Source organism: Coregonus clupeaformis, chromosome 21 (genome assembly GCF_020615455.1).
Source record: "Coregonus clupeaformis isolate EN_2021a chromosome 21, ASM2061545v1, whole genome shotgun sequence".
NCBI classification, from domain to species: domain Eukaryota; kingdom Metazoa; phylum Chordata; class Actinopteri; order Salmoniformes; family Salmonidae; genus Coregonus; species Coregonus clupeaformis.
Window position 1 is genome coordinate 58,096,025 of NC_059212.1, and position 25,610 is coordinate 58,121,634.

Here is a 25,610-nt window from a genome sequence, read left to right on the forward strand (position 1 = left end):
ATTTGAAGCTCAGTGCCACTTTATTTTGATTCATATCATAACATTATGTGGTCCTGATCTTTACAGCTTGTGAATTTCATGTTGATTTCAAGGCCTTCTATTTGTCCTCATCCATTTGCCCCTGTGTGTGTGTGTGTTGTTGATTTTGTTTTACTATCCATTATGTTTCCTGTACAATGTGAATGATTGTGATTCGTTGGTAAGTGATGCTATTGATTTGAGGAAATTCTAATATTTGTATTTTTTTAAACCCTCTGTTCCATTTTACTGTTTTACTTATCCTATATTATTTCTCCCTTCATGAAATGCCTGTTTTATGCATTTTTCCTTTACACATATTTTGCTAGGTGAAGACTTTGTTTGTTTTTGGATCATCAATCAATAAACATTCAAATAATCCAATCCGCTCTCATTGTGTGTTGTCTGTTACATGCTTATTACACATGCCCTCTTGTTATACAACGCAATTACCCGTGTGTGAGAAGAACAGCACTGTCCCAAATAGGACAGTTCCCGAAATTTAAACCGGTTGGGGACATGTCACGTGAGTTTGAGAGTGGAACGGCGTAACACAGAAGAAAGACAGAAAGGAAAAAACCGACCTCAAATCGGTCAAATAGTTTCAGCCGTCTAACTTCGTTATCTAACGGTCATCTGTACTGTAGTCCCTTTGTTTACATCTCTGCATAGTGTGCACATTGCACCATCCCACTGGCTAGAAGGAGAAATGCTGGGATAGCATGCCCCAGCTAATAGATATTAAACCGGCGAGCTAGCTAGATAACGGTAAGTTACAAAGAAGTTCATTTTCGTTTCAGGTAGCTAGCTATCACCCTACGATGAAGACGTTTCGATGAGATTGTTAACCATCTCCATTTGACCGGCATGTGTACAGCTATGCTAGCTATCAGCTAACCAACGTCAGCTAGCATGTCTTTACTAGCTAGGTTACTGCTATCTGTTTTGATGCTGATGACAGCTAGTCAGCTTAGCGTCTCATTCTGCGACGATTCGGGACAGTGTTGCATGACTCAAAAGAGAGTAGTTAGCGAAATTGCCTTGTGGTGTGTCTAATTGTATCCTTCTAGCATCGTAAACTAGCAAACTATGCTGAATCCGATTAAACTAAAACTAGCTGCCCAAGGATTTCAGAGCTCTAGAGTCTGACGGTAGTTCCAGCTTTGATGTACATGTACTGTCCCCGCCTTCTAGATGGTAGGGGGTGAACAGGCCGTGGCTCGGGTGGCTGAGGTCCTTGATTATCTTCTTGGCCTTCCTGTGACACCAGGTGCTGTAGATGTCCTGGAGGGCAGGCAGTGTGCCCCTGGTGATGCGTTGGGCTGACCTCCCCAGCCTCTGGAAAGCCCTGTGGTTGTGGGCGGTGCAATCGCTGTACCAGGCGGTGATACAGCCCGACAGGATGCTCTCAATGGTGCATCTGTAGAAGTTTGTGAGGGTCTTAGGGGCCAAGCCTAATTTCTTCAGCCTCCTGAGGTGGAAGAGGTGCTGTGTGCCTTCTTCACCATGCTGTCTGTGTGAAGGGACCATATCAAATCAAATACAATTGTATTTGTCACATATGCCGAATACAACAGGTGTAGACTTTACTGTGAAATGCTTACGAACCCTTTCCCAACAATGCAGAGTTAAAAAGTAAGAAAATCAGCACACAAAAAAGAAAATATTAACACAATAAATAACAATAAACCAGGCTATATACAAGGAGTTATATATATATATATATATATATATATATATATATATACATGTAGGTAGGGTAGGTAGGTAGGTAGGTAGGTAAGTTACTAGGCAATCAGGATAGATAATAAAGAGTAGTAGCAGCGTATGTGAAGAATGTGAAAGTGTGTGTGTGTGTGTGTGTGTTTTGTGTGTGTGAGCATATGTAGTGTGTGTGTCTGTGTGTGCATGTGTGTGTTGGAGTGTCAATATACAGTGGGGGAAAAAAGTATTTAGTCAGCCACCAATTGTGCAAGTTCTCCCACTTAAAAAGATGAGAGAGGCCTGTAATTTTCATCATAGGTACACGTCAACTATGACAGACAAAATGAGGGAAAAAAAATCCAGAAAATCACATTGTAGGATTTTTTATGAATTTATTTGCAAATTATGGTGGAAAATAAGTATTTGGTCAATAACAAAAGTTTCTCAATACTTTGTTATATACCCTTTGTTTGACACAGGTCAAACGTTTTCTGTAAGTCTTCACAAGGTTTTCACACACTGTTGCTGGTATTTTGGCCCATTCCTCCATGCAGATCTCCTCTAGAGCAGTGATGTTTTGGGGCTGTCGCTGGGCAACACGGACTTTCAACTCCCTCCAAAGATTTTCTATGGGGTTGAGATCTGGAGACTGGCTAGGCCACTCCAGGACCTTGAAATGCTTCTTACGAAGCCACTCCTTCGTTGCCCGGGCGGTGTGTTTGGGATCATTGTCATGCTGAAAGACCCAGCCACATTTCATCTTCAATGCCCTTGCTGATGGAAGGAGGTTTTCACTCAAAATCTCACGATACATGGCCCCATTCATTCTTTCCTTTACACGGATCAGTCGTCCTGGTCCCTTTGCAGAAAAACAGCCCCAAAGCATGATGTTTCCACCCCCATGCTTCACAGTAGGTATGGTGTTCCTTGGATGCAACTCAGCATTCTTTGTCCTCCAAACACGACGAGTTGAGTTTTTACCAAAAAGTTATATTTTGGTTTCATCTGACCATATGACATTCTCCCAATCCTCTTCTGGATCATCCAAATGCACTCTAGCAAACTTCAGACGGGCCTGGACATGTACTGGCTTAAGCAGGGGGACACGTCTGGCACTGCAGGATTTGAGTCCCTGGCGGCGTAGTGTGTTACTGATGGTAGGCTTTGTTACTTTGGTCCCAGCTCTCTGCAGGTCATTCACTAGGTCCCCCCGTGTGGTTCTGGGATTTTTGCTCACCGTTCTTGTGATCATTTTGACCCCACGGGGTGAGATCTTGCGTGGAGCCCCAGATCGAGGGAGATTATCAGTGGTCTTTTATGTCTTCCATTTCCTAATAATTGCTCCCACAGTTGATTTCTTCAAACCAAGCTGCTTACCTATTGCAGATTCAGTCTTCCCAGCCTGGTGCAGGCCTACAATTTTGTTTCTGGTGTCCTTTGGTCTTGGCCATAGTGGAGTTTGGAGTTTGACTGTTTGAGGTTGTGGACAGGTGTCTTTTATACTGATAACAAGTTCAAACAGGTGCCATTAATACAGGTAACGAGTGGAGGACAGAGGAGCCTCTTAAAGAAGAAGTTACAGGTCTGTGAGAGCCAGAAATCTTGCATGTTTGTAGGTGACCAAATACTTATTTTCCACCATAATTTGCAAATAAATTCATTAAAAATCCTACAATGGGATTTTCTGGAATTTTTTTTCTCAATTTGTCTGTCATAGTTCACGTGTACCTATGATGAAAATTACAGCCCTCTCTCATCTTTTTAAGTGGGAGAACTTGCACAATTGGTGGCTGACTAAATACTATTTTTCCCCACTGTAAGTATGTGTGAGTGTTTGGGTCGAGTCCAGTGAGTGTGCATAGAGTCAGTGAAAAAAAGGGTAAATTAAATTCCAGGTAGCCATTTGATTAACTGTTCAGCAGTCTGATGGCTTGGGGGTAGCTTTTCAGGAGCCTTTTGGTCCCAGACTTGGTGCTCCGGTACCGCTTGCTGTGCAGTAGCAGAGTGAACAGTCTATGGCTTGGGTGGCTGGGGTCTTTGACGATTTTCTGGGCCTTCCTCTGGATGGCAGGGAGCTTGCCCCCAGTGATGTGCTGGGCCATCCGCACTACCCTCTGTAGCGCCTTGCGATCGGATGCCAAGCAGTTGCCATACCAAGCAGTGATGCAGCCAGTCAAGATGCTCTCAATGGTGAAGCTGTATAACTTTTTGAGGATCTGAGGGACCGTGGCATTTCAGGTTGACAGTGATGTGCACACCGAGGAACTTAAAACTTTTTACCCCTCCACCGCGGCCCGTCGGTGTGGATGGAGGCGTGCTCTTTCCGCTGTCTCCTTTTGTGCACCATCAGCTCCTTCCTTTTGTTGACGTTGAGGGAGAGGTTCTTTTCCTGGCACCACTACACCAGGGCTCTCACCTCCTCCCTGTAGGCTGTCTCGTCGTTGTTGGTAATCAGGCCTACCACTGTTGTGTCGTCAGCAAACCTGATGATTGAGTTAGAGATGTGCAGCCATGGGTGAACAGGGAGTACAGGAGAGAGCTGAGCACCCACCCCTGTGGGGCCCCAGTGTTGAGGATCAGTGTGACGGAGGTGTAGTTCCCTACCGTCAGGAAGTCCAGGACCCAGTTGCACAGGGAGGGGTTCAGACCCAGGGGCCCCGAGCTTAGTGATGAGCTTGAAGGGCACTATGGTGTTGAAGACAGAGCTGTAGTCGATGAACAGCATACTTACATAGGTATTTCTCATGCCCAGGTGGGATAGGGCAGTGTGTAGAGCAATGGTGATTGCGTCGTTCGTGGATCTGTTGTGGTGATATGTGAATTGTAGTGGGTCTAGGGTGTCGAGTAAGGTGGAGGTGATATGATCCTTAACTAGCCTTTCAAAGCACTTCATGATGACAGAAGTGCTACGGGTCGATAGTCATTTAGTTCATTTACCTTCGCTTTCTTGGGTACAGGAACAATGGTGGACATCTTGAAGCAAGTAGGGACAACAGACTGGGATATGGAGAGATGGAAGATGTCTGTGAACACTCCAGCCAGCTGGTCTGCACATGCTCTGAAGATGCGGCTTGGGATGCCGTCTGGGCCGGCAGCCTTGCGAGGGGTTAACACGCTTAGATGACTTACTCACATCGGCCACGGCGAGCGAGAGCACACAGTCCTCGTCAGCGTCCATCACTATTTAATACAGCCTATGTATCCTTGCTATGTCTTCCTCTATGTAGGCCTAAATACTTATTTATTACAATGTAATCAGATGGTAACTAGCTACTATTTATATTAGTAGTAATAGTACTTCCATAGATACTAAAGTGTACTACAGCTCTCTGATTTCCTTTTCTTATTTGCAGTACATACATCTGTGTGTGTGTGTGTGTGTGTGTGTGTGTGTGTGTGTGTGTGTGTGTGTGTGTGTGTGTGTGTGTGTGTGTTTTCGGAGGGCCCCGTAGGCCTCAGCTGACTTTGATTTAGGTTTGAGTGACTGTAGTATCCTCTCTTCTCTCTCTCATTACCATCTCTCAATCACATGGGGTCGTGTCCTGTTCTCTTTCCCTCATCCTAAACGTAATTACTGTCCCCGAGTCACATTTCGAGAAATTAACTTTTCTGTGTTCAGTAGCTCGCTACACTCCTCCTGACTGGTTCTATCGCTCCTTTCTCTCCATCTTTCCATGTTTCTCTTGATGCTCACAACCCTCTCCGGACTGTCTATATTAGCTTTTATTTTTAGATTTTTAAAATCGTTATTAACCATCCAGCTAGGTAAACTTGAGAAGAAACACCTTTTCTTTTTAGCCTGGTCCCAGATCTGTTTGTGCTCTTGCCAACTCCATTGCTCATTGTCAAGCCGAACATGACACTCAGGCTATTCTCATTTTACAATAATGAATCTATCTGAAGTTTTGAACAGGTAATTTATAATATCTTTTAAAGTTGATTGTTTATTTGACACTCATTTCTACAGGTCGCCATGGGCGCGTTCTTTCGGAGCGAGGAGGTGTGTCTTGTGCAGCTCTTTCTCCAATCAGGGTCGGCCTACAACTGCGTCAGCGAGCTTGGAGAGCTGGGACTGGTCGAATTCAGAGACGTGAGTTTTTAACTTTGACATTTTAGTATTGAACATCTATTGTAATGCTGATGATAGACTAATTAGACAATAAGCTTAATTAGCTAGGCTTATAAATGTATAATTAACGTCAATACCATCGATATCTTATTAAATTACTAGAGGGGCTATGTCATAAATCCTCAAAGTTCCAGAATGGGATGAAAATGGCAGCCATTGTGGTCAGGGAGAAATCCAAACCAGTCTAATTGGAATGAATGGTGATGCATTTCCTGCTTAAGTAAGGCATGTAGTATAACATATATTGTGTAATAGAAGTATTGTCATCCTAAGATATGGTTAAATAATTATATATACAATTGAAACCGGTTTCATACACATTTTCTGTATAAATAGCCTCTAAAATATATGTAAACAGACCATAAATGTCTACATTTTTGTTTTCTAGGAAAGCTGTGTGTTATTATATAGTACAATATCAGTAATTGTTGCATTAACAACTTGTCTAAGTCCTATCATCAACTGATTTCAGCCAGTGTATGGCTGTGGATAGGCCCTTTTCACGTGACGTCAGACAACTTCCGTTCTGCCGCGATGCAGGTTATGTTTACATCCGGTGTCGCTTAGGAACGCTTAGCTAGTAGCACTGTGATGTAAATGTCGACATGTTTTTCTTTAACTGCAAATGAACTTAATTGTGTTATATACTGTATATCTATGTATTGAAATACAAATTTTGAAAAGGATTGCGATGTTGTAAATGCTCTTACCAAAATCAAAAAGGATTGGAAGCAGTTGCTTGCAAACATATATTTAATAGTTCCATCAGTGCCATGACACATAAGCACATAACATGGTTAATAGTTGGATATTTTTACAATATATCACATTAGGTTCATTAATAGCTATGAAAAAGTTATTACCCTTAACAAAAACATACAGTATAACATTAGATCAATTAAATTACCAACAAAGTTAATTCATATTTACATTTTTTTGTACATACAATACAGTAATATAAAAGTACTTCTATTTACAGCCCATCTAGCTTACTCAGGAAATATACAACTTCCAGTTGACAAAAACATCAGACTGGTTTGTCTCCTTTAATGTCAAGAGGTCCCTGATAGTTCGACATGAGGCAGCAGATGGCCCACAGCTGATTCACTGAACCCACTGTGGAAAGAGGAACAAGCCCATCCCAGATATGGTACTCCTTCACCCTCCGTATGGCCCTCTCGACTAAAATCCTCAGCCGGGCGATGGCCTGGGTCTTAAGAGTGTCCTCCCTGCTGAGCTGAGGAGATTTTTTCAGTGGAGGGATGACGAGTGTTGCCCCCACTTCTGACAACATCCTCTCGATCAGGAAACCCTTGTCCGCCATTAATTCATCTCCGGGCTGAAGTAAATGCAAGATCTGACATTTCCGTGTTATTTCCATGTCGGAGATGGAGCCTGTGTAGAGCTTTGATACAAATGTGATAACACCACATGGAGCTACACCAATCAGCCCTTTAAAGGTGGTGTGATTTTTGTAGCTCGAAAAGGTTTCTGACTGTAGTGAGAGGGAGGATGGTGTTTCACAGCGGATCTCGGTGCAGTCTACTATAACTCTCACCTGAGGGCAGTAGAGCTTGAACTTATCAGGCATTGTGGCCTGCACCTGCTCTCTTGTCATCCACACCGGCAGTGAGCCAAGAACCTGGTAAAGGTAGCTAGTCCATGTTAAAATGATGCGGCTAACTGTGGACAGGCTGACCTCAAAGATGGTAGACAAGGTTTTCTCCTGAAGCCCAGCTGCAACCACGACACAGAAACATAAATAGTTCATCAATAAGTGGAAGTTTTCGGTGAGGGCTAGGTGTCACATGTGCCGTTTGCTGTGCCTTAGACCAGTATACAAGCCGTGAAGCAGAGGGATAAACAGAATCCCAAAACACAGTGAAGACCTCCTTTGAGCTGAATCGTGTGTAGTAGCGATAGTCCTCATCTGTGACACAAAAATTAAAAAGGAGTGGATGCTGCTTCTTAACTGTCAGGTGCTGGATCTCAATTTCTAGGGACAACACTTGCAGCTCCAACTCTCAAATTCTTTGAGTAGCACTGTCCAGTTTACCTTAAGGGGAAGAAAAAGCATACATGTTGGTAGGTTAGTTATTACTCATCTATCCCATCCCATTTTCAATAAATAAAACTGAAGAAGCTTCTAAGATGGATGAGGTTTAAAACGCCAAGTCTTTTCACAGAGAGACCAGTTACTCCAAATCGTAGTATAAAATAGTATTTTTACTTAACTGCCATATACTTTTACTTTTTTTGCCAAACAGATACATGGTTACTCTTATTTGTAATACTAACCAGGAGAAGGACGGCAGGCATAGTCGTGATCGTTTGTCACTGCAGGCAAAGCACCCTCTGTGCTGTCAGGCATCTCATGATCAGAATCATCCAGGACAGCAACACCAAGACGCTTTCTTGCTCGCTGGTAAACTGACTCCCGAGCTTGTGAGCCGCCTCCTATATGTGTGAAATTAACCATATGCTTGTCATGATACATTTTGGTAATCACTTTTCAGTCCCTAAAATGACAAAATGTAGCAGCTATATTGCATCAGGATTAAATTATTAAACATTTTGTACAAGTAATATATTATTGGATTACAGTAGTATTACGTTTAACGCTGTCTACCTATCCTTACCCCAATCATTCCAGTGGAATCTAGACGGCACTGATCCCTGTTTAATACGGATCCGTCCACTGGCCGATGTGTATCTATCCTCAGGGGGAAAGTGCTGACTGCAAACAAAGGTGCTCCCACGAAGAATCTTAAAACTTGGTCCCTCATCTCTCCTGATCGCCCTCACCCAACGGGCACGTATTTCTCCATCAACAGGGAAATCGTGAAAACTCAGATACGGGAATTTCTGTTTGTTGTTTGAACAAAATGGTACACTGCAATAGCATCTTCTCGAAGATTGTGCCATGCTTCGGTGTTGGATGGGATACTGTTGCGATACAGACACCGGGAGAAAAGAAACAGCTAAATTAACATTCAGCTTTGACCAGGAATCAATATTTATCTAGCTATCATGCACAACAGTATTTGAATAGGTGAGTTACTATACATTCATGAATAAACTAACTGTCTAACAAAGGGTTAGATAGCTAGCTAAGTAAACTTGTTACATTACAGCCAGGCAGCAATGTAACGCTACCTTTTAACGTTATCGGTATCTGGTACTAAGTTGTTGTTAGCTAACGTTAGCCCACTTTTAAGTAACTAAGGCAGTGAACAATTATGAATTAACAATAACGTTAGCAAGTTACAAACCATTGCATATACGTAAACATTATTACTCTTAACTTTACTAATTTAACTTAAACGTACCTTTTGGAATTTCTTCAAGTAGCTAGCTTGCTAGTTAGTGGTCAACAGTTGTATTTTCGTTGAGAAGTCTCAGGTTACGGGCGAACGGAAGTGAAGTTAACCTGCTACGCGGAAAGGCGGAAGTTAGATGACGTCATCGTGAAAAGGGCCTATTGACTGCATTGTTTGAATAGAATGTTGGCATATTGGCAGTTAATTTGAAAAAAAATGGAATCATTCCTCTAAGACTGTATGTCTAGCTAGCTAACAAACATACAGTGCAGATTATCTTCACATTCATTGTTTTACACAATTATCTTATTACAGCACTGGCAAACCATGGTTGACCAACTCCCTTACCAAAATGGCTGACCTTTTAATCCGTCATAAGAAGGTTCATGTCCATTCTAGTATTGTAATTCCTAATTCTTCTCTTCCTCCTTCTCCTCCTTCTTCTTCTCTCTTCTTCTCCGCTCCAGTTGAACCCCAATGTTAACTCGTTCCAGAGGAAGTTTGTGAACGAGGTGCGGCGCTGTGAGGAGATGGAGAAGACCTTCAGTGAGTCTCTGACCTTTGACCTTCACACCATACAATCAGAGAGCATTCTCATATGGGATATTCATTTACATCAAGCCTCCTCCTCCACACATCCTCTTTGATCATCTGCATCTGATATCAACTTGCTCCCTCATTCCTCTTCCACTCTTCTTTTCATCATCCCTTCATTCATCTCGCCACCTCACCTTTCCTTCTCTTCATCCTTCTCTCCCCAGCGTACCTGGAGCAGGAGATCAGTCGGTCCCTGTTCCCCCCGCTGACGGATCCTCTCCCCATCCCCAGCCCCGTGCCCTCCGCCCCCCAGCCCAGAGAACTCATGGCCATCGAGGAGGAGAGCGAGAGGCTGGCCAGGGAGCTACGAGAGGTGAGGAGGGGAGAAAGAGAAGCGAGGAGGGGGGAGAATATGGGAGAGGAGTGAGGAGGAGAGAAGGCGGGGAGGTACTGAGAAGGAGAGAGTCACTGTTTGACTACTTTGAAAATATATCCCTCCTTAGACATTCCGGTTGAAACGTTGCAATTTACTCTACGGGACCATATATAACTGTACTCCAGGTTATTTTTATTCCTTTCATTATTTGGGCTATTCATACTCTGACCACTGTTCTGCTGTGCTGCTGTCTGATTGGTCCAGGTGTCCAGAAACAGAGACAGCCTGATGGACCAGCTGATCCAGCTCAGCCAATACAGAGGGGTTCTGATCCAGACACACTCCCTCACCGTCTCACAGGTAGGAACTACAGCTCCCAGCATGGTTTCTACCCACCTCACAGGTATGAACTACAGATCCCAGTATTCTCTCTGCTGCTCTGTGGTCGGCCATTGTTGCTCTTGGAATGATTAGTTTCCAATGTCAAAAATGATTCAAGTTAACCTCTAAGTTATTTTCCAATGGGATGGGCCAAGTTTCCTAGGAACTCAAGAACACAGCAGATGTGTATGGAAAAGCATTGATTTCTTTAGCTGAAGCTTTGATTCCCCTTTCATTCTGATGAAGGCCATTGACGGCCGAAACGTCATGATTTGACCTCGAATTAGATAAATAAAGGATCAAGATTTGAATATTTAAGCGAGAGTTGCACCTATTCCTTCCAAATGTTCTTATGATTTTTGGTTGTACTTAGTCTCTCATTGGTTTAGTGCCTTGTACTCTTCTCCTATCTCCCTCTCTCTCGTCAGGCTCCGCCTCCCTCTACTCTGGAGACTGCTGCCTTATTGGACAACAGACAAGACATCAGGCTGAGGTGACAGATTGATATATATATATATATATATATTAAGAGGAAGCTGGTGGGAGGAGCTATAGGAGGATGGGCTCATTGTAAAGACTGGAGTGGAATTAATGGAACGGTATCAAACACATCAAACATATGGAAACCACGTTTGACTCTGTTCCCTTTATTCCATTCCAGCCATTACAATGAGCCCGTCCTCCTATAGCTCCTCCCACCAGCCTCCTCTGATATCAATCGCTTCATTGTCAATGGCTGTGTCTCAAATAGCACCCTATTTCTTATACAGTGGTCTGGCTCTGTTCAAAAGTAATGGACTAGAAAGGCAATTGGGGGCCATAGGGTGCCATTTGGGAAGAACACAAGACTTTCCCTACTGGCATGACAAGCAGCCTAAATATAGTTCGCATTGCAATATATAAAAGACAATATGTGATAAGCAAAAGTGGTTGCGTCCCAAGTGGCATCCTATACCCTATGGGCCCTGGTCAAAATAAGTACACTATATAGTGAATAGGGTGCATTTGGGACGCAACCAGTGTCAAGAGGAGAAAAGATGAAAGATATTTGGTCACACTTTACTTGTATAGTCCAGATTTTCCATCTGTAGATGCTCTACAGATGGTCATACTATCAACAAACTATCTGTTGATAAGCAACCGCTTACTAAGGTTACGGTTAGGGTTAGGTTTGAATAAGGTTAAGGGTTAAAGTAAAGGTTAGGATAAGGGTTAAGGTTAGGGTTAGAGCTAGGGTTAGGGTTAGTAGATAGTTGGTTGAAATGTTACTGATAGTCAGTAGCTAGATGGACTATCCAGATAAAGTGTTACCAGACATTTTCCCTCACTTGTCGTCTTCCGTCTCCTTCCTAGTTTTGTGGCTGGCGTGGTCCACCCGTGGAAGGTTCCGTCGTTTGAGCGGCTGCTATGGCGAGCGTGCCGCGGTTACATCATCGTTGACTTCAGGGAAATGGAGGAGAGGCTGGAGCTTCCTGAAACGGTAAGAAATGAAAGGATGAAGATAGAGGGATGAATACAGGGAGGGAAGGAAATAAGGAAAAATGATGGATGAGTAAAGGAAAGAATGTTGGAGGGTCATATCATTATGAGTGTGCCATTATGAAGAATGTACGTTTTTCCCTTTCTAGACAAATAAGCAAAAATATGTATTTTTTCCTTCTAAATCCCACTTCCTTACTTCATTCTCTTCGACCAATCACAGGGCGAGATGGTCCAGTGGACAGTCTTCCTCATCTCTTTCTGGGGCGAGCAGATTGGTCAGAAAGTCAAGAAGATCTGTGATTGGTTAGTGAGAGCAGATCCAAAGCTTCTAACAATTTTCAGTTACATGTTGTTGGAATGTTGAATTGATTGTCTATTCTAATGGTTCTTGGCCTCTTCTCTATCTCTATCTCTTTCTTTCTTTCCTCCGTCTCTTTCTTCTTCTGTCCCTCTCTCAGCTTCCACACCCACACCTTTGACTACCCAGAGGGCACGACGGAGAGAGAGAAGTTTCTGCACAGGCTACAGGGAAGGATAGTAGACATCAAAACGGTGAGAAAGAGAGAGAGATGGAGACAGCGACATTGGAGAGAGAGAGAGAGAGAGAGAGAGAGATGGAGACAGCGACATTAGAGAGAGAGAGAGAGAGAGAGAGAGAGAGAGAGAGAGAGAGAGAGAGAGAGAGAGAGAGAGAGAGATGGAGACAGCGACATTGAGAGAGAGAGAGAGAGAGAGAGAGAGAGATATGGACAGAGACTAACAGATCATTTTGAGCTGGAACAATCATTATCTCTTAGTTTTCGGTGTCTTCGTCAGTCGTCAACAATGTTGGTTGGATATCAGGCTACGTCTGTTCTATCTGTTCTACTTCTATGGCACCACCCTGGGTTGAACCCTTTCCTCCTCTCCATGATTTATTTCAGGTCTCCCAGACAGGAGGTTCTGCCCCAGTGGAAGGTGTTCTATCCATAGAATTAGAATGGTTCTATTCTATTTCTACGGATTCGATCTATCCTGTGTTTATTAAACCCCTTCCTTCCTTCCATGGTTTCCCTCAGGTCCTCTCCCAGACGGAACATTACCTGCAGCAGCTGTTGTGTCGCTCGGTGGCCGTGCTGCCCCAGTGGAAGGTGCGGGTCCAGAAGTGTAAGGCTGTCCAGGCCGTGCTCAACCTCTGCAGCCCCTCCGTCACTGACAAGTGTCTGATCGCTGAGGCCTGGTGTCCCGTTAGGAAACTGCTACTGCTGCAGAGCGCCCTGATAGAGGGAACGGTGAGAGAGGAGGAGGGAGGGGATGAGAGAGCAGGGATGGGCAACTGTAGGCCCTCAGATACATTTTTTAGGAACTCAGTCGGGGTCTCAACTTACTGCTGAGAGTTAGAATAGTAGAATATACAAGGTGCAATTTCTAAATTTGGTTGTGCATCAGCAGTTTTTCTCTTGTTATTTCAGTCACTGACAGTTACTCAATTAGCCGTGCCAGCTAACAATTTTTAGATTGGTAAGTTAGTCTAGCCAACTATCTAAACTTGTAGTAATCATGGCTGAATACCGACCGGGCATGCAGGGCACGTGCCCAGGGGCCCTGACCTCCAGGGGGCCCCCATTTATTTTGTTAGTCAGTCTCACTCAGATATCATATTAATATGGCATAAGTCATGTCAAAATGTGCAGAATTGCCAGAAGATTGCTTTAAAACTGCAGAAATTTCTCTCCACCCCATGGAAAAAGGGATAGAACTGAAGGAAATTAGCTGTAAAACTTTTTTAAATGTATCTCTGCACCCTTGCCAGAATGGGTAGAATAGCATGAAATGTGTTATAAAACTTCTAAATTTCACTCCGCCCCATGGCAAAACGTGTAGAATTGCAGAAAACAGAAAACAACATTTTCGCTAGGTCCAATGGCAAAATTGCAAAATGTACATTTTTCTCTCCACGGTCAAATACTAAACTCGCTTAGGGCCCTCAAAAGGCTAGGGCTGGCCCTGGCTACTGGTATAATGCATTTAGTTAAGATAATTAAGTATACTGAACAAAAATATAAACACAACATTTGTTTACATCCCTGTTAGTGAGCATTTCTCCTTTGCCAAGATAATCCATCCACCTGACAGGTGTGGCATATCAAGAAGCTGATTAAACAGCATGATCATTACACAGGTGCACCTTGTGCTGGGGACAATAAAAGGCCACTCTAAAATGTGATGTTTGTCACAAAACACAATGCCACAGATGACTTAAGTTTTGAGGGAGCGTGCAATTGGCATGCTGACTGCAGGAATGTCCACCAGAGCTGTTGCCAGAGAATTGAATGTTTAGTGTTCTACCATCAGCCGCCTCCAACGTCATTTTAGAGAATTTGCCAGTACTTCCAACCGGTCTTACAACCACAGACCATGTGTAACCACACCAGCCCAGGACCTCCACATCCAGCTTCTTCACCTGCGGGATCGTCTGATACCAGCCACCCAGACAGATGATGAAACTACTAACTTTGCACAACTGAATAATTTCTGCACAAACTGTCAGAAACCGTCTCAGGGAAGCTCATCTGCATGCTCATCGTCCTCACCAGGGTCTTGACCTGACTGCAGTCTGGCAGCGTGACCAACTTCAGTGGGCAAATGCTCACCTTCAATGGCCACTGGCACGCTGGAGAAGTGTGCTCTTCATGGATGAATACCGGTTTCAACTGTACCAGGCAGATGGCAGACGGTGTGTATGGCGTCGTGTGGGCGAGCAGTTTGATGATGTCAACGTTGTGAACCGAGTGCCCCATGGTGGCGGTGGGGTTATGGTATGGGCAGGCATAAGCTACGGACAATGAACACAATTGCATTTTATCGATGGTAATTTGAATGCACAGAGATACCGTGACGAGATCCTGAGGCCCATTGTCATGCCATTCATCCGCTGCCATCACCTCATGTTTCAGCATGATAATGCATGGCCCCATGTTGCAAGGATCTGTACACAATTCCTGGAAGCTGAAAATGTCCCAGTTCTTCCATGGCCTGCATGTCACCCATTGAGCATGTTTGGAATAATCTGGATCGACGTTTACGACAGCGTGTTCCAGTTCCCGCCAATATCCAGCAACTTCGCACAGCCATTGAAGAGGAGTCGGACAACATTCCACAGGTCACAATCAACAGCCTGATCAACTCTATGTGAAGGAGATGTGTCACGCTGCATGAGGCAAATGGTGGTCACACCAGATACTGACTGGTTTTCTGATCCACACCTTTTTTTCAAGGTATCTGTGACCAACAGATGCATATCTGTATTCCCAGTCATGTGAAATCCATAGATTAGGGCCTAATGAATTTATTTAAATTGACTGATTTCCTTATATGAACTGTAACTAAGTCAAATCTTTGAAATTGTTGCATGTTGTATTTATATTTCTGTTCAGTGTAGTTTAACTGTACAAATGGAGATTGATTGTACAAAGGGAGATTGATTGCACAAATCAGTTGACTGCATGTGTGGGTATGGACGTGGGTATTCAGACCCGCAAGCCACTGCGGCCCCTCATGACGGGTTAAGATTTGGTGTGGCCCCCACCCCCATCAAAGTTGCCCTGAGATAGAGGGAGGAATAGAAGGGGAGGATCAAGGTGAAAGAAATTAGGCTTTTGGTTAGGTAGACACAACATAAGAATGTGGAAACATAGATTTTGTTGTTATGATTACTTTAATTTCTAGGGAATAACAGGAATCTCTCTCTCTCTCTCTCTCTCTCTCTCTCTCTCTCTCTCTCTCTCTCTCTCTCTCTCTCTCTCTCTCTCTCCCACAGAGGAAGAACGGTGGTGGTGTGGACTCGTTCTATAACCGCCTCCCGGACCCCAGCGCCCCTCCTCCCACCCTCTTCCACACCAACTCCTTCACAGCCGGCTTCCAGAGCATCGTAGACGCATACGGTGTTGCCAGCTACAGAGAGGTCAACCCGGGTATAGACACACACACACACACCAGCCGACTCAACAGGCATCCCCCAACTCTGTCAACCCTAACTCTCTCTCTCTCTCTGTGTTTTGTGTGTTTGCGTCTCCGTCCATAGCCGTGTACACCATCATCACCTTCCCCTTCCTGTTTGCGGTGATGTTTGGGGACGTTGGCCACGGCCTTCTCATGACCATGGCAGCCCTCTGGATGGTTCTGCAGGAGCGAGACCTCAAACTCAAGACCAACGACAATGAGGTATACACACACACCTTACAACTCTCCTTGTGGATGATACTACAGGAGAAAGACCCCAAACTCAGGACTAACAAGGTAAACAGGAGGAGAGGAGAGCCCTCTAGTGCAGGGATGGGCGACTCCAGAGTGTGTCTCTAATCAGCACCAGAAGACTGGAGCTAATGCTAGAGCCTCTTCCCAAACACACAATAATCCCAGTTTCCTGTCTCTAGTTTGTCTTCATGTAAAATCAGTGTTGGAAAGGAATGTACTTCAACTGGCCCAGCCACACACTGTACCCCTCTTGACCTCATCCAATTGAAGAGCATCTCTCTCCCTCTCCCTCTCCCTCCCTCAGATCTGGCAGATGATGTTTGGTGGCCGGTATCTGATCCTGCTGATGGGTCTATTCTCTATCTACACCGGAGCCGTCTACAACGAGTGTTTCAGTAAAGGCCTCAGCCCCTTCCCCTCGGGATGGCACCTACAACCTATGTTCCAGCACTACAACTGGAGGTAAATGGATACACACATGTATGCCTACATACGCACGTACGCACACACAAGACAAAGGAGATGATTGTGGATTACAGGAAAAAAAAAGAGGACTGAGCACGCTCCCATTCTCATCGACGGGGCTGTAGTGGAACAGGTTGAGAGCTTCAAGTTCTTTGGTGTCCACATCACCAACAAACTATCATGGTCCAAACACACCAAGACAGTCGTGAAGAGGGCACGACAAAGCCTATTCCCCCTCAGGAGACTGAAAAGATTTGGCATGGGTCCTCAGATCCTCAAAAAGTTATACAGCTGCACCATCGAGAGCATCCTGACTGGTTGCATCACCGCCTGGTATGGCAACTGCTCGGCCTCCGACCGCAAGGCACTACAGAGGGTAGTTTGTACGGTCCAGTACATCACTGGGGCCAAGCTTCCTGCCATCCAGGACCTCCATTCCAGGCGGTGTCAGAGGAAGGCCCTAAAAATTGTCAAGGACTCCAGCCACCCTAGTCATAGACTGTTCTCTCTGCTACCGCACGGCAAGCGGTACCGGAGCGCCAAGTCTAGGTCCAAAAGGCTTCTTAAAAGCTTCTATCCCCAAGCCATAAGACTCCTGAACAGCTAATTATGGCTACCCGGACTATTTGCATTGTCCCACCCCACCCCCTCTTTTACGCTGCTGCTACTCTGTTTATTATCTATGCATAGTCACTTTAACTCTACCCACATGTACATATTACCTCAATTACCTCGACTAACCGGTGCCCCCGCACATTGACTCTGTACCGGTATCCCCTGTATATAGCCTCCCTACTGTTATTTTACTGCTGCTCTTTAATTATTTTTATTTTTTACTTATCAATTTTTTTCTTAAAACTGCATTGTTGGTTAATAGCTTGTAAGTAAGCATTTCACTGTATGGTCTACAACTGTTGTATTTGGCGCATGTGGCAAATAAAATGTGATTTGATTTCACTAATATTGTCCTTTCCATTCCGTGTCAGTGATGAGACTCTGAGGGAGAACCGGTATCTTACTCTGGACCCAAACGTGACCGGAGTGTTCCAGGGACCCTATCCATTTGGCATCGACCCGGTAACTAACTCTAAACTACATCCATCCATCTTTTCATCTGTATCGGTTGAGCCTATTTTCCCATTCAACATATTCATTCCATACTGAATGAGCCGGCACTGGAAACCCCCATGCAACATGTATCCAAGCTCTCTCATACACAGCTTTGGAGTGAGAAGCCTCTGGAAACAATGATGCACAGTGATGTAGCATCAACGTTTTTCAGGACTGAGTCAAAGGAAAACATGGCGTTAACATTTCGCAATTCCATTTCCTTTTATTGTAATGTAATGGCGATTGCTAACAGTTATAGGCCTAAACCATACAAATACGTTAGGTACTGTGCTGGTTTAAAAAAGAAAAGAGAAACAAACTAAATGTAAAGAAACATTCTTGTTTACGGAATACTTGAATTCGACACATTCCAAAACAATGTCTATTGTCTTCTGACCTATGACCTGTAGATCTGGCGGCTGGCCAACAACCACCTGACGTTCCTGAACTCGTACAAGATGAAGATGTCCGTTATCATCGGGGTGGTCCACATGACTTTCGGAGTCTGCCTGTCCTTCTTCAACTATATGTACGTCTCCACTTCCACCCCGACACGCACACACACTACTACCCTAAACCCATACCGTAACAATCATCTGGGATTTACGGATAGTCTACATCTTTTGGCACTATATCTTCTAACCCTATACTTAGTTGTTTGTATTATAATGAACCCTCTCTTTTCCAAGGAGACCTTAGTAACACATCTGATCATAAAGTCATGTTCTTTGTCTCTCTCTCTCTCCCTCCCCTCTCACCCTCCCCCTTCCCCTCTCACCCTCCCTCCTTCCCCTCTCACCCTCCCTCCTTCCCCTCTCACCCTCCCTCCTTCCCCTCACCCTCCCTCCTTCCCCTCTCACCCTCCATCCTTCCCCTCTCACCCTCCCTCCTTCCCCTCTCACCCTCCCCCTCTCACCCTCTCACCCTCCCTCCTTCCCCTCTCACCCTCCCTCCTTCCCCTCTCACCCTCCCCCTCTCACCCTCTCACCCTCCCTCCTTCCCCTCTCACCCTCCCTCCTTCCCCTCTCACTCTCACCCTCTCACCCTCCCTCCTTCCCCTCTCACCCTCCCTCCTTCCCCTCTCACCCTCCCTCCTTCCCCTCTCACCCTCCCTCCTTCCCCTCTCACCCTTCCTCCTTCCCCTCTCACCCTCCCTCCTTCCCCTCTCACCCTCCCTCCTTCCCCTCTCACCCTCCCTCCTTCCCCTCTCACCCTCCCTCCTTCCCCTCTCACCCTCCCTCTCTTCCCTCTCACCCTCCCTCTCTTCCCTCTCACCCTCCCTCTCTTCCCTCTCACCCTCCCTCTCTTCCCTCTGACCCTCCCTCTCTTCCCTCTCACCCTCCCTCTCTCCCTCCAGTCACTTGAACAAGCTTAGCAGTGTATTCCTGGTACTGATCCCAGAGCTGTTGTTCATGCAGTGTCTGTTTGGCTACCTGGTCTTCATGGTGGTGTTTAAGTGGCTGGCGTTTGGCCCCCAGGACTCAGACCGGGCCCCCAGCATCCTCATACACTTCATAGATATGTTCCTGTTCACTCAGAATGAGGATAATCCGCCCCTCTACCACGGACAGGTGAGGAGCACATGCATACAAGCACGTGTGCTGGCAGACAGACATGACTGTGGATAGGTGAGTGGACCTGTCCTGTCCATCTAGCTGCATTAAGTTCTAGTAATGGACAACTTTACTGAATGTCTGTTTCTCTTCTATCCCTCTCTCTCTCTCTATCTCTCGCTCTTCCTCTCCCTTCTTCCCTCCCCCTTTCTCTCAACCCACTACCTCTCTCTCTCCCCCTCTCTCTCTCTCCCCCTCCCTCTCTCCCTCCCCCCTCTCCCTCTCTCCCTCCCCCTCTCTCTCCCTTCCCATCTCTCTCCCACCCCATCGCTCTCCCTCCCCATCTCTCTCTCTCCCTCCCCCTCTCTCTCTCTCCCCCTCCCCATCTCCCCATCGCTCTCCCTCCCCATCTCTCTCTCTCTCCTCTCTCTCTCTCAATTCAATTTAAGGGCTTTATTGGCATGGGACACATATGTTTACATTGTCAAAGCAAGTGAAATAGATAATAAACAAAAGTGAAATAAACAATAACAAATTAACAGTAAACATTACACTCACAAAAGTTCCAAAATACATTTCAAATGTCATATAATGTCTATATACAGTGTTCCCTCCCCATCTCCCCCCCCTCTCTCTCTTCCTCCCCCTCCCTCTCTCTCTAGATGATAGTCCAGAGGGTCCTGGTGGTGGTAGCTCTGGCCTCAGTGCCTGTCCTGTTACTAGGGAAACCACTCTATCTCTACTACAACCACAGAAGAAGGGCCAACACCAGAGCGGTAAGGGTGGGTGGGTGTGTGTGCGTGTGTGTGTGTGTGTGTGTGTGTGTGTGTGTGTGTGTGTGTGTGTGTGTGTGTGTGTGTGTGTGTGTGTGTGTGTGTGTGTGTGTGTGTGTGTGTGAGAGAGTAGAGAGAGAGAAAGACAGAAAGAAAGAAAGAATGAAAGAAAGAGACAGGGATTGGAAGTGAGTAACAAAATGTTTGCTTGTAAGCGAAGGAGTCCGACAGCATTTGTAACATGTGTGAACCGTTAAGTGTGTGTGTGATTGAGACATGAAGTCTGTTTACCCTACTGAGTCATCGGTTCTAGACCTCAGCCCTCTGATTGAAAGTTATAGATACCACATGTCTGTGTGTGTGTGTGAGACAGGGAGAAGAGCGTCCCCTTGTGACGGACACCAGCTCCATCAACGCACTACAAGGAGACCTGGAGGAAGGAGGAACCAGAGAGGAGGTGAGGGAGGTAGGGGTAGAATGTAGGAGGAAACAGGGTCGTGTTCATTAATGTAAGACGTACCAAAAGGTTTTTCAACTGAAAATGAAAATGGGTTTTTATTGGACAAGGTAGTCCCTCCTGGTTTCGGTCTGTTTTTAAAAAATCTTCATTTGGTGTTTAGTGAATACGGCCCAGGTAAGGGCTAAGTGTTGATGTGGGATTCTGGTTTGAACTGTTGTTAAAACCCTTTCTCTCCTCTCCTGCAGGAGTTTGATACAGTGGATGTGTTCATGCACCAGGCCATCCACACTATAGAGTACTGTCTGGGCTGCATCTCCAACACTGCTTCCTATCTACGACTCTGGGCCCTCAGCCTCGCACATGCACGTGAGTCTCACACACTGTCACACGCATATTCACACACACAAACGTCACTGGCACATTGTCACATGCACGCACACACACACACACAAACAAACGTCACTGGCACATTGTCACATGCACGCACACACACACAAACGTCACTGGCACATTGTCACATGCACGCACACACACACAAACGTCACTGGCACATTGTCACATGCACGCACACACACACAAACAAACGTCACTGGCACATTGTCACACGCACACACACACACACAAACAAACGTCACTGGCACATTGTCACACGCACACGAACGTCACTGATACATTGTCACACACAGCCACACACACCCAAACATCTAACACACACAAACTTAAATCTAAGTTTCCTACCTTATCTATTCACGTCTCGGGCTCTTTCAAATCCGTCCTTCATGGCACTGATCTGAAAGAACTGACCAGGTGAAAGCTAGCCTAATGATGAGCTTCCATCATATGGTTTTCTTTGACCTGTCGTGTATTTTCTAATCAGAATTGATGAAGGCCAGGAGACAAGGAGAAGACTATGTTTTAAAAAAAAAACAGGAAACCCTTTGACTATCACCTTTAAGCAATCGAAAGAGAGCCCACATTCTATTCCCAAGTTGACCCCAAATGTGAACGATGCCAACATAACACTGCAGCTCATGGACATACAGTATGTTCTGGTTGTGTCCAAAACTAAAAGGCTGTTGAGAGGCTATTTTGAATGCAATATCCAATATAACATAAGTATCTATAACTCCTGACCCGCTGATAGCTATCTTTGGGATAGCTGCTGGTAGTTCTTAAATAGTAAATGCCTTGCCATATGCTTGTCTGATTTTGACCCACTGGAAAAACCCAAACCTACCATCTTACAGTCAATGGGTTAATAGCATGTTGCAAAGTCTCACTTTGGAGAAAATGAAATGTACACTATGTGGATCCACAACTTTATTTTAGAAGACATGGCAACATTTTCTTTCTTTTGTTGAAACCAATACCAGTATTTGATTGATTATGTACCTGAGTTTACATTTGTACTCATGTGTATAGATATGTGAACCTCAATATGAGGATATCAATAAAATAAAATAAAATGTTGGGTGGACGGGGAGGGATTTGGACACTGTGTAAAAAAAGTATAAAAACGATATATTGCTGGTATTTTTAAACTAATGCTCTGTCATAAGTGACTATCCTGTCTGCTAAGCCATCTTGGAACGTATCAGTTGGGCTGCGTTTGAACGTGTGACCTGGTTCTGTTAGTTTTTTCCCGCTGGTTGGTCTTTTAACCAATCAGATCAGCTCTGAGAAAGATCCGATGTGAAAATGTCTGGTGTTGTTGGTCGGGGAACCGATTGGTGGAGGGGATATAATAATTGGGCTACCTATGTAAATGCACGTTGATATTGTACATATACAGTGCCCTCCACAATTATTGGCACCCCTGTTTAAGATGTGGTCGAGGACTTCCAAAAATTCTCATTTTTTTAAAACAACATAGAACCCAAATGCAAAAAAAGAGAAAAATCCAAACTTTTATTTAAGTACATTACTTTGGTGTAAAAAAAAATAATCACACATTTAGAAAAAAAAAAACTTGAAATCATGTGTCCCACAATTATTGGCACCCCTGATGTTAATACTTTGTACAACCCCCTTTTGCCAACAAGACAGCACTTAATCTCCTCCTATAACATTTCACAAGATTGGAGAACACAGAGAGAGGGATCTTTGACCATTCTTCTTTGCACAATCTTTCTAGATCATCCAGTGTCCTGGGTCCTCTCTTATGCACTCTCCTCTTTAGCTCGCCCCACAGGTTTTCGATTGGGTTGAGGTCTGGGGACTGAGATGGCCATGGGAGGACCTTGAGTTTGTGACTGCTGAACCATTTTTGTGTAGATTTTGCCACATGTTTTGGATCATTATCCTGCTGAAAGACCCAATGACGACCCATCTTCAGCTTTCTGGCAGAGGCCATCAGGTTTTTATTTAAAATGTCCTGGTAGTTCAAAGCGTTCATAATGCCATGCACCCTAACAAGGTTCCCAGGGCCTTTGGAAGAGAAACAGGCCCACAGCATCACAGATCCTCCACCATACTTCACGGTGGGCATGAGGTGCTTTTCGGCATACTCATCTTTTGTTTTACGCCAGACCCACTTAGAGTGTTTGTTGCCAAAAAGCTCAATCTTAGTCTCATCTGACCAAAGCACACGATCCCAGTTGAAGTCCCAGTGCCGCTTAGCAAACTCCAGACGTTTACGTTTGTGAGTGTTAGTGAGAAAAGGCATTTTCCTTGCATGCCTCCCAAACAGCTTGTTGGCATGTAGAGAGTGTCTGATGGTGGTTTTGGAGACTTTGTGACCCCAAGATGCCACTCTTTGATGCAATTCTGTGACAGTGAGCGTATGACTTTTTTTTACTTCTCTTACCATCCTCCTCACTGTACGTTGTGGCAAGATAAACTTGGGACCTCTTCCAGCCTTGTTTGTCACTGTTCCAGTTGTTTTAAACTTCTTAATGATTCCTCTGACTGTAGATACGGGCAAGTTAAGGCGAGTGGCTATTTTCTTGTAGCCATTGCCTGACTTATGAAGGTCGACACACATCTGCCTTACTTGAATGGTGTGTTCTCTTGTCTTTGCCATGTTGACAGATGGGTAAGAGAATTAGGCCTCTGTGTCACGTCATATTTATACCCCAGGGAAACAGGAAGTCATGAATTACTAATTAAAAGTTCCTAGATACCTTGACCAACTTTAGCAACTACAGAAAAATATATTTAAAAAAAAAATCAATTAAAATTTTCAGCGGAATTGTTAGGGGTGCCAATAATTGTGGGACACATGATTTCAAGTTTTTTTATTTCTAAATGTGTGATTTTTTTTTTACCACCAAAGTAATGTACTTAAATAAAAGGTGGGATTTTTCTATTTTTTTTTGCATTTGGGTTCTATGTTGTTTAAAAAAAAAAGGAGAATTTTTGGAAGTCCTCGACCACATCTTAAACAGGGGTGCCAATAATAGTGGAGGGCACTGTATATATATATATATATATATATTAAGCCGCTCTTCTACATACGTACAATAATGTATATCTTTGTAAGACCTAGTGATCAAATAAAATGTATAAAAAAATAAAGAGCCCACATGTATTTGTATGCTTTTTGCTAAATGGAAAAGTGACAGACGACTAATGGTGCTTTCAAGACAACTGGGAACTCTGAAAAAAATGAGGTCAAATCATGACATCAGTAATCTTCAGGTCGGAACTCTAGAAAGATGCCTGAGTTTCCGACTTGGAATTCCAAGTTGGATGACCATTCAAAATAATTTTCCCCCAGAGTTACCAGTTGTCTTGAACGCACTGAAGTCAGAGATTTCAGAGTTCCCAGTTGTTTTGAATGTGGCATAATACCAGTTGCGTGTGTGTTGCAGAGCTGTCGGAGGTGCTATGGGTGATGGTGATGCGTATCAGCCTGTCGTGGCATGGCTACGTGGGATCTGTAGTTCTAGCCGTCATATTTTCCTTCTTCGCCACGCTCACCGTCTCCATCCTGCTCGTCATGGAGGGGCTGTCCGCCTTCCTGCACGCGCTCAGATTGCACTGGTGGGTCAAACACACAAACATCCTGCAGCCACTATTTTTTCCCCCATCTCTCTTAGTCATTCACATACCAAAACACAAACTGTTGCCCCTCAATGTCTTCCATCTCTCACCCACACAAGTACAAACACATTAAAGTATGCACCCACAACCAGTTGATTTTTATCCCACGCACGCACAGCACACACGGGGATGTGTGAAACTCCTCAGCCTGAAGTGTCGCAGAATTGTGAACGTTTCGGGTGGCGCCGACTGGTAAGACGCTTCGAAAGGGCAGTGACGTGTGCTAGCAAAGCAGAGGTCCTTGGTTCGCGCCTCAGTGTGAGTCGTATCAGGAGGAAGTGGTACTCGTTAAATAAGCAGCGTGACGTCCTTAACACACACCACACCATTCTCCATCCCTAACATTCCCATTTTCTTTCTTCCCAGGGTGGAGTTCCAGAATAAGTTCTACAGTGGAACGGGATACAAGCTCAAACCTTTCTCCTTCTGTTCTATACGGAACCCACTATAGGCTTTCAACACAGGACATTGTTACAGAGGCAGATATAGCCCAATGTAAGCTTGTATGAAGTTGTTTTATACCGCTTTCAACACAGGACGTTATGTTACATATGAAATACTGACAGATATAGGGTGTCTGAAATGGCAACCTATTCCTTATATAGTGCACTACTTTTGACCAAAGCCCTATGTACCCTGGTCAAAGGTAGTGCACTATATATGGAACCCTAGGGAATAGGGTTCCATTTCAGATGCATCCATAGCCTAATATCAGCTGATACATTTTTTTTACTTGAATTTTTATCTTGCATATGGTATCCTTCTTAAAAAATGAGAGGAACTTGTGTATATAGTTAGCGTTTAGTTTTGCTCAGGAAGCGGTTTTTGACTTGCAGTTTCTCTTTAATGATGAGCCTACAACAGAGATGGCTACTGTAGGAGTGCACTACGTTTCCCAGGGACCACTGGGGCACCATTTTGTGGATGGGAGCTTTCCATGCTATGACCACTAATAAATGAATGCCATTAAATAATTGTTTTATAATCCCTGAAAGCTTGTGGATTGTCTCTACTTTACTGAA

The 25,610-nt window shown here is 44.5% G+C and overlaps 1 protein-coding gene across 1 annotated transcript; it reads left to right on the forward strand.

Moving 5' to 3' along the window:
- Positions 1 to 440: 440 nt before the first annotated feature.
- tcirg1a (T cell immune regulator 1, ATPase H+ transporting V0 subunit a3a) lies at positions 441 to 25,593 on the forward strand. The gene is made up of 21 exons (XM_041843040.2): positions 441 to 786; positions 5,690 to 5,812; positions 9,639 to 9,717; positions 9,933 to 10,081; positions 10,349 to 10,444; positions 10,894 to 10,958; positions 11,819 to 11,945; positions 12,168 to 12,250; positions 12,406 to 12,499; positions 13,006 to 13,218; positions 15,747 to 15,900; positions 16,011 to 16,150; positions 16,488 to 16,645; positions 17,635 to 17,725; positions 18,169 to 18,287; positions 19,116 to 19,329; positions 19,974 to 20,087; positions 20,458 to 20,541; positions 20,790 to 20,910; positions 24,357 to 24,528; positions 24,955 to 25,593. The coding sequence occupies exons 2-21, from the start codon at positions 5,696 to 5,698 to the stop codon at positions 25,037 to 25,039; spliced, it is 2,475 nt and encodes an 824-aa protein (XP_041698974.1). The 5' UTR covers positions 441 to 786; positions 5,690 to 5,695; the 3' UTR covers positions 25,040 to 25,593.
- The last annotated feature ends 17 nt before the right edge of the window (positions 25,594 to 25,610 follow it).

Excerpts from the sequence above, each read along its gene's own strand:
- tcirg1a (XM_041843040.2), top strand. The coding sequence starts at position 5,696 with ATGGGCGCGTTCTTTCGGAGCGAGGAGGTGTGTCTTGTGCAGCTCTTT. Across the intron at positions 9,718-9,932 it reads GGAGATGGAGAAGACCTTCA|CGTACCTGGAGCAGGAGATC; the intron begins GTGAGTCTCTGA and ends TTCTCTCCCCAG. Across the intron at positions 16,151-16,487 it reads TCAAGACCAACGACAATGAG|ATCTGGCAGATGATGTTTGG; the intron begins GTATACACACAC and ends TCCCTCCCTCAG.